Source organism: Bombyx mori, chromosome 2 (genome assembly GCF_030269925.1).
Source record: "Bombyx mori chromosome 2, ASM3026992v2".
In the NCBI taxonomy this organism is placed as follows: domain Eukaryota; kingdom Metazoa; phylum Arthropoda; class Insecta; order Lepidoptera; family Bombycidae; genus Bombyx; species Bombyx mori.
Window position 1 is genome coordinate 6,015,913 of NC_085108.1, and position 14,385 is coordinate 6,030,297.

Sequence of the window (14,385 nt, forward strand, 5' to 3'; positions counted from 1 at the left end):
GTGGGCTGTGAGCTCGTCCATCCACCTAAGCAAAAAAAAAAAAAACCATGTGAACGATGGACGAAAAATTAATTTTTGTTGCTTAGATGGGTGGAAGATCTCAAAGCCCCCAAGTATTAAGTGGTTACTGGAGCCCATACACATCTACAACGTAAATGCGCCACGTACCTTGAGATATAAGTTCTAAGGTCTCAGTATAGTTACAACGGCTGCCCCACCTTTCAAACCGAAACGCGTTACTGCTTCACAGCAGAAATAGGCAAGGTGGTGGTACCTACCCGCGCGGACTCACAAGAGGTCCTACCACCAGTATTAGGTCTTTATTTATGAAGATGCTATTTAGTATATAGAAATTTAATTTTTTTTTTTTTATATCGCACCTTTAGAATTGAAGTGGCCTTGCTAGGCTTCGTGTTAGCAACGTCGTCAGGTTTGAGCCCCGTGAGCTCACCTACTAGTTAAGGTTACGCTGATATAGCCTCTCAGGGCTATCAGCTTAGGTAGGAAAAAAAAGTTGTAGTGTCGGAGCAGCGGGGACGAGAGATTAACCAAAGCTGGCCGGAAATTTGTGAGCTTCTCCATCGTTTGGTCCAGTTCCTCACAGTACACATCCGTAGTAATGCTCGTCACATTTGGGTAAGAGGCTGTGATGAATTATACTGGCACTGGACCCCCAAACTCTTACCGTGACCTTTGTAGGTGTCAATTTTCGTTTGGGGCATTGCCTAGGTGCTAAATCAAGGTGTCTCCAACATTATGACCGCTTACGATTATCAAAAAGAATCCATTTTTCATTGCAAGTGACAATGCGGTTGTTTCATTTCTGTGACTGTTTAACAACGCAAGGCATACCTTAATGCGTTCGTCACGCTGTCGATCATTCAATTCATGCGGCACCCACTTATTCAATTCTTCTTACCTTTCCAATTTGAGGCAACCGAACCAATATCGTTTTGATGACAACATTGAAAGCTGTCGATAACTCGGCGATAGATCGATCATCAGCTTTCACTATCGCTATAATAAAGTATGTTTTTAATTGTATTTTTTGATTTGTTTTTTCCTTTATTGTAAATATTTTTATTCATTTAAAAAAAAAAAAAATATTTGAGAAAAAACAAAAAAAAAAGCCCGCTGAGTTTGTTTCGCTGGTTCTTCTCAGGACTGTGGCTTTTTTTGGAACCGGTGGTAGAGTTAACATTGTTATTTGTATTTTGACATTCAACAAGTGTTGTCATACTGACATCTAAGTTGAAATAAATGATTTTGAATTTTGAATTTGAATTTGAATTTTGTAATAAAGGGTTAGGCTCTTTTTAATTACCGTTATATTCTAAAGTAAACCAAATGAATTGAGGTATATTTTTAATCATGGAAAATATAAAATTAATTGTTTAATTTATTTCAATGAATACCCTAATAATAAATTGTTATTTTATCACTTGAAAAAAGCTTATTATATTAATAAATAAATAAATAAATTTATTATAAAATATTGACATCATGTTCCATCTCAATACAGTCTTCATTAAATTGTGGCCATGTCATCATTGATAAACCGATAATGTGTTTGCATTTATATGTTTTGTAAAATGTAGGGCAGTTACATTTACTCAAATACCACAGCTGTTTATTTAGCGGTATTGAAACACGACTCTCACTAAAATGTCTCTTGATAAAAACATCAAAACTGACCCACTTGTTGTCATCATCATCATCATCTATCTGCACTCCATTTGTGACTTCATAATGTGTGTAGTTATCATCAACAAGCAAAATGTTCGTTTTAGCTCCTTTGACCCATTCATTACCAATGATCCAGTCTTTTTTTGTCACTTCTTGTGTTTTCACAAATATATTTTTATCAGCAGCATACCCTGTTGATATTTCATTTATGACATTTATAAGAACATCCAAAAACTGTGGTAGCTGTAAACTCAAACATAATTTCTCATCATAAGTATCTTTTATCTGTTTTATATACTTGAGCAATCCAAAATTGGTCTGTATCGATGGTCGAGCTGCCCCTAAGAACCATTTACGGTCATTGACCAACCATTTCTCCTTAAAATAAGCAATGAATGTTGTTAAATGATCGTATTTCTCTAAGAAAAGTTCAGAAGCTGCATCAAAGATACTTGGGCAGGTCACGGATCTTAGTAAATTCAAGTCCTTCATAAGTTGTCTCGGTGATCTTATGGACCATTTTAATTGATTGACGATTTGTTTCTGTGCATACCTCCAACATGTTCTAGTTTTCACCTGGAAGACATCAGCAAAAGCGTCTTGAACAGCCTCAGAATCAGATACAATTACAACAGGCCTCATTTCTTTGCAAAATAATTCTTTAACTTTTGTCCTAATGTTGAAAAAAATTAATTTAAAAGTATAATAATTTAATGATCCACATAAAATTATGCATATTGCATGAAACTTTCCTTTCTTATCTGTTGCCCCTAAAACAAAAGCTGGAAGATTACTCCAAGCTAATTTCTGCATCGTAGCCAAATGATATACTTCAGCATTGACTGCCAATTTGAAGAGATGCTTTGTTGAGATCACAGCATAAAATGTGTTTTTGTTGTGTAATACTTGATGTGAAATAACAAAAGCTCTGTGCTCCTCCTTCAGTGTGGTAGAGTGTGTTTGTAGCCAATTCTCCAACATTCTCAAGTCGATAACAACATCCTTGATCTCTCGTTGCAAAACATCAATATACAGCACCACTTGATTGTAAGTGGGAATCTTTAAATCATTCCGCTCCATTAATCTCTTGTAAATGTCCTTTGCATTCAAGTTTTGGGCTCGTAAATTTCGTATGAATTCCTTTACTGGTGTTTTAATTTTAGCGATCTCTGTTTTTTCGTTTGTATGATTGTGTTTATCGGATTTGTATAAAGTAGCTTCTTTCGTGTCACTGTCTATAACAACGCACAGTTTGGCTCCGCATGATTCTCCTGCGTCATTGACATCTTTACATTTATAATAACGCTTTAGACCTGCGTGGTTTACTAATTCCGCGATCCTGATCCACATACCTTCGTTATTAACAGAAAATTCCGCCAATTCTATGTTCTGATACTTCCTTACAGGAATCCAAACAATTCTAGTGCGCACTCTCTTCGAGAAATTCATTTTTGTTGTGACACAACACGGATTTTTTTTTTAACAATTTATTCACCCATTTTCGCGCGTCAACTTATCGATCCAACTCACTACTGGCATGAGGTACAACGTACGAATTCGCATTAACTTGTATTTCCATTATAAATTAACTGTTAATTGTGTAATCAGCTCATTATTTTGCGCGATTCTACAGACTACAACGGAGTTGATTTGACGTAAGTGACAATAGTGTTGGGATGTAGAAAAACTTATTCGTTCATCGTGAATTTAAAACAAATGATATCGATGTAAAAACAATAATATTTCATGTTAGGTTTTTCTTTTTCCATTTGTGATTTGAATTCTAATTAGAATTCATTGAAAGTAAAGGACTAAATCTTGTATTTTTTTGCTTTCGTTGGTTTAAATAAAGATAAGGAGGTAACCACGGCTGGTTGGCTATACAATATATGTAAGTACATAGATAAATTATTGTGAATCAGCTGCCAGTGTGCAAAATGATGTCAAGATTTTAAAACTGTATTGTTTGTTCATCTTATTAAAATTGTAATCTCAGTATGTGGTTAAAAATAGGCACCATAAATTTATTTTAAAATTATTGTAACATACATAAATATATACGATATTTTTAACACATATTTTATTTCAAACGATATACTATTGTTATTAACCTTTGTTATTGATTTGCAATAATTAAATTTTTCATTATGTACAGTGTTGTCTGGTTCCTGAAATTATCTGTTCGTGATCGAACGGACTATGTAACTTTAAAATGACGTCGAGTTCACGTCATTTTTATTTACCATACTAATAGTAATGACTAAAAAGCTTATAAATAAATTACAAGGTTATAACGCAGCGCTAAATGTCTGATAAAAATATCGCATTCTCTCGGCAGCAGGACAATAACAAAATTGTAAAGTAACAGTAACAAAGTAACCAATTAACTCTTACTTAGGTCTTGGCCTGAATTAATATCATTATTAATTTTACTAAGACATGTTTTTTTTTTTTAAATCGATTATCGATATATTAGACCAAATATCTATTAGGTTCACGTCCCTTTAGACTCGTGCCGAGACACCATACTCGGCCAATCAACGTCAAGACAGAAATGGCTGACCAATCGTAAATGTAACAATTGCATATTGCATACAATAGTCGGATTATCTTGCTCCACTCTCTGTCTCAACTGAAATTAAAGCCAGACACATACTATCATCGTAAAATAAACGATTAGTGTACTCTAAGTTTTAACTTTTGTGCGATTTCTTTAAGCAACTTTATGGTATTCTAAACGATTTGGTACAGTGTGAGATATCAAACCGATTCCTAAACGCATTCGATACCCGTAAATCTAAAATGTAGCTATCTCGCTCTTAACTCAACTTCCGTCTTGTCTTTTTCCTGAGTGTTCGGTTAAGTGTGTGCTCCTATATTAAATAATACTTATTAATTAATTGTTTTAATCCATATATGAAAGAATATATATATTATTTTTTATTACTTAGATGGGTGGACTAGCTTACAGCCCACCCGGTGTTAAGTGGTTAATGGAGCCCATAGACATCTACAACGTAAATGCGCCACCCAACTTGAGATATCAGTTCTAAGGTCTCAGTATAGTTACAACGGCTGCCCCACCCTTCAAACCGAAACGCATTACTGCTTCACGGCAGAAATAGGCAGGGTGCTGGTACCTACCCGCGCGGACTCTCAAGAGGTACTACCATCAGTAATAAAATTTGAGATTTGTTAAATCAATACGACAAAAACTTGTAAATCCGATATATTGTATCCGTGATAGTGCTGCCATCTCTATAGATTTTCGGGAATTATAATTTTCAATATCGTTTCAAAATCGTTTCATTTTGATTTGAGAGTATACGCGAAGCTTTATATTAATGTGGCGAGCGCCTTGACCGTTGAACCTTCATGCTCGACGCATGCGTCCTACATTTATGCATTTAATATCGATAACATTACGCAAAATGATGATGTTATTGTTCGCGCGACACGAAACGCTTCGTAATCGCTTAGAATGATACAAACTATATTGGTTAAGCTACCCGATACATTTGAGCCAGGCCACTGCCTTTTTTCTTAAATGATTGAAGTAATACTAGCAATACCGTCTTTACCATAAAGGCACACGGGGCCCGTGCCCAGAGCCCCCATTCTCAGAGGGTCCCTAAGGACCGACAATTTCTCTCACACATTTATTCTCAAACATTTTTGTCGGGCACATTACACTCTTTTCACAAATCAGTAATCTTATCAGAAGGTACCTATTTATAAGGCATACTACGCCATTATATCGATGACTGCGCCTATTCCTACTGAACTAATTAATAATATTTCCGAACGCATCCTACCTAATTTACTAAGTAAACCATATACTAAGTAACCAAAAAACCAGCAGCATTCTAATATCATTAATGACATATTATATCATACTGTATTTGATTACCTATAATAAATGGTCATACTCAGTAAAAAAATGTTATTTTAATTCGCTTTTTTTACTTTCCAAAAGGGCCTCAAATTCTTATGTGCCCAAGGGCCCCAGCCTAATTTAAGACGTCCCTGAATACTAGTGGCCCGGAAGCCTTTCCAGTTTCACCGGTGTGTTTAGTGCGAGTTTTTTAACGTTCTCTATAACGTAAAAGTTAACTCATATTTGTATGGAGTGGGCTCGTTTGCGTACGTTTGCCGCTAGGGGCGCTGTTCCAACTGCATACAAAATTGGCTTAACTTTTACGCTATCGAGAACGTTAAGAAACTCGCACTAAGAATACTGGACAGGTGGGCGAGCAAGGCTCAGCCAGGGAGGGGTGGGATTTTCTAACAGCTGCCCGAGCGCCTCCTAAGAAGACCTAACAAAGGCCACTGCTTGCTCGTTTGTAAATGTATCAAGATTAGTCTCAATTATACGACTTTCTTAGACTTACAATTTTTATTATCCTTCCCTACCTAATCGTTGGTAGCTTAGCTATTCCAACTGCGCGCGGATTGATAGGTGAACTCACAGGTTCAACCTAAGAGAATTGCTAACACTAGCCCTAGCAAGAGCAGTGCTTCGCTGAATCTACTACCGGATCGAAATCGCGACCCACTGATAAGATCCGGCGAGAAACTCAGCGGGTTGATTTTTCCCTATCCGATTTAGATACCATTGTAATGATAACATTAACATTTTATTCAAAACTAGACCGATAGTAATGTTAAGAAAAAGTTTTTTTTTTTTAAATCAGTTTTTATTCTCCCCATCTGCCTTAGCGGCCTTGTAGTACATGCCAGCCTCACTGTGATTAGCGGGCGGATTCACGAGGTTCAGTCTGAGAGAATTAAGCACCCTAGGAAGGCCCTTGAATCGCTAAATCTACCACCGGATGCAAATCGCGATCCACAGAGAATATCCCACAGAAAACTGAGTCGGTTGCGTGTTCGGTTTAAATGCCAAATTCTGCTACAGACCGTAAAAGTTTCTTTATCCTATCGACATCGAACCCTCTCATCGTAACCGCTGGAAACTACATACCCGACCCAGTAGACCGAATGGTAAACCGTCGACGTCGCCCAAAGCACGTCATTACGGATCCTCCTGATCCATTAACGGTGCTTTTAGGCACCACAAGCACCGGTCACCGTCCTCGTCGAACCCATAGACACAGCCCACTGAGTTTCTCGCCGGATCTTCTCAGTGGGTCGCGTTTCCGATCCGGTGGTAGATTCTGCGAAGCACGGCTCTTGTTAGGGCTAGTGTTAGTAAACTCTCAGGTTAAGCCCTTGAGCTCATCTATCCGTTCGCGTGAAGTTGAAATAACCCGTTAGGCTACCAGAGAATTAAGGAAAAAAAGGATCGAGATGCATAAGTATCCCAAGTCCGAGCCCCTGGGAACACGGCTTGGCTTCCAAAGTCCAAATAAGCCAAGTTTAAGCACATTAATATTACGCGTTCCACCATCGACAACAGAGCGCATGTATCCGCCCACACGTGGTTAACATATTAGTACAACTAGATGATGACCGAGCTTTGCTCGGCTTTTTTTTTTTATAACGCCATCTTGTTGTGTCTTCAAAGCAGTAAAAATAGTATTATTATTCGCCGATAGATGTCGGGAAGAGTCATAAAGTTGATTATTGAAAACACGAATAAAACAACATTTTCTGAAAATAAATCGTAGCTAGATCGACTTATCGCCCCCGAAATCCCCTGTATACTAAATTTTATGAAAATCGTTGGAGCCATTTCCGAGATTCAGATTATATAATATGTATATATGAGTCGTCTATTATCAAAGGTGGCAATCTGTGCATTTGGACAAAAAAATGTTATTGATATGTCAATACAGATTGATTTGAATATAATCGTCTCCTTCAAAGAATACGGTTCAAAACCTGCATTAAATAAAGGTTAATACTTAACCTGTTATTTATCTAAGATGTCATTCAGAAGAGTTTTGTGACTGCCAATGGAATACAAAGTCAATAATTCGTTTTACTGATTTACCAATAATTGTCCAAAAGTCACATTGCCGGCTTTGATAATAGTCGACTCAATTATGGTATTGAAGTCACATCATATAGCTCCGCTTGTATAGTGCTCTACTCCAGTGAAGTTTTCGTTTGCCGAATTCTTAACGTTTGTAAATGTAATATTCTTTATTCGTGGGGTATATGCTACATAAATATGCCGCGAATACAGGTTCTAAGTCGTCGTGGCCTAAAGGATAAGACGTCCGGTGCATTCGTATGTAGCGATGCACCGCTGTTCGAATCCCGCAGGCGGGTACAATTTTTTTTCTAATGAAATACGTATAATGTTCCCGCGCGATTATACCGTTCGTCACTAGACCAAGTAATCATTTAAGTGGCCCCGTTTTGCATCTAAGTATGCAGTTTACAGATTCTGTATCTCCCCTAATTCATCCACAGAAGGAGCGCGTGAATGCTAATAAAAAAATATAAAAAAGAAGGTCTTATTAAAGTAACCTCTAACGTTAAATTGCAGTCACGTACCGAAAGCGAAACCGACGACAATGGCCGAAACACCTGAATTGAAACGGATCGCCGAAAACACGAAACTACAGAGCAACGTGAAGTACCACGCCGACTTCGAGAGGAGTAAAGGGAAATTCACACAGGTATTTATTTCTGCCGCGAAGCAGTAATGCGTTTCGGTTTGAAGGGTGGGGCAGCCGTTGTAACTATACTTGAGACCTTAGAACTTATACCTCAAGGTCGGTGGCTCATTTACGTTGTAGATGTCTATGGGTTCCGGTAACCACTTAACACCAGGTGGTGTGAGCTCGTCCACCTATCTAAGCAATAAATAAATAAAAAGGTATACTGATAAAGATATTGTAAAAAAAATTGAGACTAAGAAGTCATGTCTCATGGTGGATGACGGTATTTAGCTTGTTGTTGTCTTTGAGCTCCGATAACTGCTCAAAACCAAATGGGCCGTGAGCTCGTTCACCCGTATAAGCAATAAAAATAAGGTACTTTAGGGGTGACAAATCACAAATTGGATAAATAATAAAATACGTTATACATTCTGTAACGTTTGCGCTCATAGCCAATTTCGGATTTGATTTTTGTTCGCAAATTGGATCTGTACAGAATATAAGATCTCTGAAGATCTTTGTTTTGTATAGAGTATGCTCGGTACTAAGTGCCCTGGGAAATTGCTTGAGACATCGTGATATCTTTTCTATCATATCATCGATCACTTTCAGAATTGATGCCTCTTTCCGGATACCGCACTTTCAAAAGTGCTATCAAAGAAGAAAGATCTCGCCCCTTCTATGAATCTTCTCTGCAGTGATATTTCAATTTTATCAAGGGCCGTTAGGAAAGTTCCTTAGTGGTAGGCAGCACTTTGACTGGTATTGATGCATTAATAACGCTAACTTGCCACCAGGAGGACTGCAAACAAAATCGGCGTTGCTATCCCATTACCGAATTACACTATAGACACAGCCTACTGAGTTTCTGGTCCGATCTTCTCAATGGGTCGCGATTCCGTTCCCTTTGTAGATTCTGTGAAGCACTGCTCTTGCTAGGGCTAGTGTTAGCTAATCTTAGGTTGAACCCGTGAACTCACTTACTTGTCAGGATGTAGCTGGAATAGCCCGCTAAGCCACTAGCGAATAGGTAGGGGGAAAAAATCGGTGTTAGTGCATATACGCCTCGATGCAAAAACTTCGGTGGTAGGACCTCTGAGTCGGCGCGGGTACGTTCCACCACCACCCTACCTATTTCTGCCGTGAAGCGAATACTGCGTTTCGGTTTGAAGGGTGGCGAAGCCGTTGGAACTATACTTGAGACCTTAGAACTCATATCTCCAGGTGGGTGGCGCATTTACGTCGTAGATGTCTATAGGTTCCAGTTACCATTTAACACCGGGTTGGCTGTAAGCAATAATAATAAATCCATTTCGTTTCCATCTCCAGGTGGCAGACGATCCTGAGACCTTAAGGATCAAAGCGAACACGAAGATCATAAGTAACGTGGCGTACCACGGCGATCTCGAGAAGAAAGCCCAGATGGAGAGGCAGAGGCAGATCAACGAAAACGGAGAAATAGTGGGTAGGTGCAAACCGGGTGTTTTGGTTTCAAGTTTAGCTTGCGCGTTATCATTGTCAATGTCTTGTATAGGACTCGGCTAACAGGCTACTGGTGCGGGAGAGCTTTGGAATTTATGTCTAGGCATAGATTTAAATAAATCCGAGTGCTTCTCGCTCGATAGCATGAAGCATCAAGGACTTTTGTTACACCATCGAAATGTCTCTATAGTACGTAAACAAAGAAGCACCCTGTATAAATATTGTATCGTTACCGTCCGCACAATCATCATACATGTAACGCACGTTTTGAGGGTAGACAGAAGCATCGTTCCAATGGTGTTTTGCTTTGATCGGTGATGAAGCCATTCGTGTGTCCGTATGTTTTATTATCACATGTCCTTAACCGTTCCACCGTTGGTTTGATCAGGAAAATATTTTAGTTGCACTTTTTTAACCGTTTGAGCGCGCACCGTCGATAAATCGACTCTGTACTGATTCGTGTGAAGTGCGGAGCGTCGAAATATCGATCATTGCGCAGTTTGATTAACAGGTATTAGATATCGACCTGTAAGCGTGCGCACGTATAATTTTTGCATTTTCTTTTTTAAGTTAAAAATTTTCATAAGGTTTTCTTATTTTTTTATTCAAAATTCTATGGCAATTTCGGTAAAAATGTGAAAATAAGCTCAGCACTAAAATGATTAAATGATTGTAGTTAATTTTTGTTAAAGGAAAGAGAATAAGTTCCTCTCAGTATCTAAATATTTCCCTGATCAACACTTATGTATCGTGTATGTGCCATTGTATCTAATATGTGTCGTTTGTCAATCACGCTTCCTTTATAGATGTGCCGCCGCCGGATAATTACCATCAGCAGATAGACAATTACGCGAACGAAATGCTACAGCCTAACGTGCCACCTCCAAACCTACCCCCCAAAAACCACTACCAGATCCCGACCACCCAACACCAGACCCATTCCGGGCATAGCCAACAACACTACACCCAACCTCTACCCAATCACAACCAGAATCTATCGAACAACCAAAGTATGTCGCAGCACGGACAGAGTCTGCCCCATTACCCCCAAAACACCCAGCACGCTCAGAACGTTTCCCATCACACCCAAAACGTACCCCAACACGCTCAAAATGCACCCCAGCACAGCCAAACCCTACCCCAACACAGCCAACCAGTTTCCCATTATCAGCCATCCCACAATTCCACAATCCCGCAAAATCGTTACCCAGAACAATACTATCAGCCCAAAGAGGATATCGGATACCAATACCAAGATTACCAAGGTCAATATTATGGGCAATACGCCCAGAATTACGGGTCCTCTGGTCAGCCCAAGATCGGTAGGATTCAGGATTACGATCCGTTGAGCGACGGGCCTAGGGCTCCTCCGAATACGCAAAGGGCCTCCGCCACCGTCATCTATAACAGCACAAACGATGGAAAGCAAAGAGGTTTGTGTATCTCATTATATATCGTCGTTGTCAAACCAAAATCAGCTATGTGCACATCTTGAGATTTTTACTTTTTGACCTTCACAGCCTTTTAACTACCGTATTATTTATTCTTAAAAAATCATCTTCATATAAAAAATTTAACGAAAATATTTTTATTCTCGTCGTGGCCTAAAGGATAAGACGTCCGGTGCATTCGTGTTGAGCGATGCACCGGTGTTCGAATCTCAGGCGGGTACCAATTTTCCTAATGAAATACGTACTCAACAAATGTTCACGATTGACTTCCACGGTGAAGGAATAACATCGTGTAATAAAAATAAAACCCGCAAAATTATAATTTGCGTAATTACTGGTGGTAGGACCTCTTGTGAGTCCGCGCGGGTAGGTACCACCGCCCTGCCTATTTCTGCCGTGAAGCAATAATGCGTTTCGGTTTGAAGGGCGGGGCAGCCGTTGTAACTAACTATACTGAGATCTTAGAACTTATATCTCAACTTGGGTGGCGCATTTACGTTATAGATACCCATAAACCTCTTAAACGTGGTATAAACAGGCCTGATTATGTTTTAGAATCACCGTTGGAAAATTTAAAAAAGAATTTCTGAAAAATAATGATTAAACAAAAATGTTTACAGGTAGCAGTCATCAAACACAACATCAGCAGTCAAGGCAGATCGGTCGCGTAACCGATCTGGATCCGTTGGCCAATGAAGTGCAGAGACCGGCTAGCTCACAGAATCCGGTAAAACAACACAAAATATACACCCACTAATATGCCATAGACATTTTTTTTGGTACAATTTTTCCTTATTAGGAAAGGCAAGGGGATCTAACCCCATACAGCCTCGTCTGTTCTATATATGTCATAGACATTGATTGATAAACCAAATAAATGAGAAAATTATAGACCAATTTAAGAAACTAATCGTTTATAAATATGCATTGTCGTTTTTTTACTAAAAACCCGCTAACTAGTGAGTTACTGTCACTGGATAAAAAACTAGAATCTCCCAGGCGTTGCCTGATTTGCGAACGTAACGGTGTAATACTGAAGATGCGACCTCACGTCTCAAAGTGTCCAACGTCATTTCGCCGTGATGTCCATTGCACTGCTCATCAACTAGTCTGGACTAGCCCACTGAGTTTCTCGCCGGATCTTCTCAGTGGGTCGGGCTTCCGATCCGGTGGTAGATTCTGCGAAGCACGGCTCTTGATAGGGTCAGTGTTAGCAACACTCCGGTTTGAGCCCCGTGAGCTCACCTACACACATTAGGGCGAAGCTGAAATAGCCTCTCAAGGCTATCAGCATAGGCAGGATCTAAAAAAAACTAGTCTGGAGTATTGATAACATAACCTAATTAGACCTATTGCATTTTCATATCAATTCCAATCTACAGTTGAAAAAAATATATCAACCTTATGTTATGTTAATTTCAAAGCATCCACTGAAAGCACAGGATTCTGATTGTAGATATTAAAAAAATATATATTATGTCAAGCGGTGAAAGGATATTTGGTTTAAGCGGACTTTTTGCAACTAAAGCGCCAATTAAAGTTTAACATTTGGAATAAATATCATAACAACAAAAAAAAACTTATTTAGCTATTTGAATGGAGTAAACTTATAAGAAGTTCAATTAAAAAACATTGAATTGTTGATGCTATTACCCAATAAAACGGACCTTTAATTATAAAGATAAATGTTTTGCATTCACCGAAATGTCACTTAAACCTTTCACTCCTCAATATATTGAACATTAATTTCCCTCTTTTTTTATTTTTTTTTGTAAGTTTGTATATGCAGTTTTTTGTTTTCTTTTTTTTTTGTTTTCTTTGGCTTAATTTAATATTAGTTAACGATATTTACATCTTAAGCACAAACGCTCTTAAGCAAGATGTGTTCACACCCAAAAGGGTGAATTCTATAATGTATTATTTTATGTAAATAAGTTCAATGTTTATGTGTGCAGATTTCATCCAGATGTGTGAACCTAAAAAAAAAAAATTAACATCAAGAGTATGTAAAATAATATAATAATGTAATCACATAATGTAATATAATATATATTTTATTTTCAGCAAGTGTACATAGCAATGTATGATTACGAAGCCAACGACAGTGATGAGGTAAGTTTTTTTTTACTAATAAAGAACATTTTCCATTATACCCTTGGAAATAGGAAGCTGAAAAGCACCGTTGTAATATCACAGCTTTATTTTTTTAATTTAATGAGTCAAACAATACAGACCTCACCACTGGGTGTTCTCTGTAGTCTGTACTGCCTAATCTGTAGCAGCAGTATCTTCTTAATAGTCTTCTCTATAAATGCTTTATTGCCCCTATCCACTGTTATCATCTCGGATCCTCCCGATCCACTAACGGTGCTTCTAGGTACTTCAAGCACCGGTCACCGTTCTCGTCGAACCCGTCGCTTGCGACGAAGGGCTCGACGAGTAAATTAACTCCCAGACACAGCCCACTGAGTTTCTCGCTGGATCTTCTCAGTGGGTCGCGTTTCCGATCCGGTGGTAGATTCTGCGAAGCACGGCTCTTGCTTGGGTTCGTGTTAGCAACGTCATCAGGTTTGAGCCCCGTGAGCTCACCTACAAACGTTAGGGTTACGCTATAGCCTCTCAAGGCTCTCAGCTCAAGGCTCAGGTAGGAAAAAAAAAAACCACTGTTATCCACATGTGGGTATAACAATCGTATAGATTTCAAAGGAGTTTCACTTTGCAGAGTTTTATCTTGTGTCTCTGGGTGGGTGATAGATACCATTCGTACCATGATGTCCACGAATTCTAATATCCACTCGGAAATAAAATGTTTTGAGATCCCCAATTCTACTTATCCAGTGTAATAAAAGGTCCTATATTTATGACTAGTATATGATTTTTTTTTAAATAAAATATTGACATGCTTTTGGTGCAGAAAAAGCATGTTGCTTGGAGATATAACCTATGCAGGCCATAATACTTATGTCAAATATGTATGCAGCATGATAAGAGTGCTCTGACCTCATATAATGTTAGAAAAGGGTAAGAAAAAGAAACACATACTTCTGAAATACTGTGTGAGACAAAAGCATCTACAACTGGAGACAACTGCGAATAGGCCCAAAAAAAATTTTTTTTTTATTGCTTGGGTGTTTGCACGTAGTCACAGCCCACATGGTGTTAAGTGGTTACTGGAGCCCATAGACATCTACAACGTA

At 38.6% G+C, this 14,385-nt stretch overlaps 2 protein-coding genes and 1 long non-coding RNA gene across 3 annotated transcripts in view; 2 read left to right on the plus strand and 1 right to left on the minus strand.

The window, feature by feature from the left end:
- LOC134200481 (uncharacterized) overlaps positions 1-14,385 on the plus strand; it is a 330,115-nt gene that overhangs the window by 279,893 nt on the left and 35,837 nt on the right. The window lies entirely within an intron of this gene.
- The window catches only part of lasp (LIM and SH3 domain protein Lasp), a 39,664-nt gene that overhangs the window by 24,342 nt on the left and 937 nt on the right, over positions 1-14,385 (plus strand). The window contains 5 exon segments of the mRNA NM_001252672.2: positions 8,141-8,273; positions 9,585-9,720; positions 10,544-11,170; positions 11,809-11,915; positions 13,253-13,300. Coding sequence (NP_001239601.1) covers positions 8,141-8,273; positions 9,585-9,720; positions 10,544-11,170; positions 11,809-11,915; positions 13,253-13,300 — 1,051 coding nt within the window.
- On the minus strand, positions 1,353-3,490 carry LOC101738020 (uncharacterized). Its single transcript, XM_004933248.5, has one exon. It carries the CDS (start codon positions 3,133-3,135, stop codon positions 1,486-1,488), a length of 1,650 nt encoding a protein of 549 aa, XP_004933305.1. The 5' UTR covers positions 3,136-3,490; the 3' UTR covers positions 1,353-1,485.

What these genes read in the sequence shown, in the direction of transcription:
- LOC101738020 (XM_004933248.5), bottom strand. Translation starts at nt 3,135, where the DNA reads ATGAATTTCTCGAAGAGAGTGCGCACTAGAATTGTTTGGATTCCTGTA.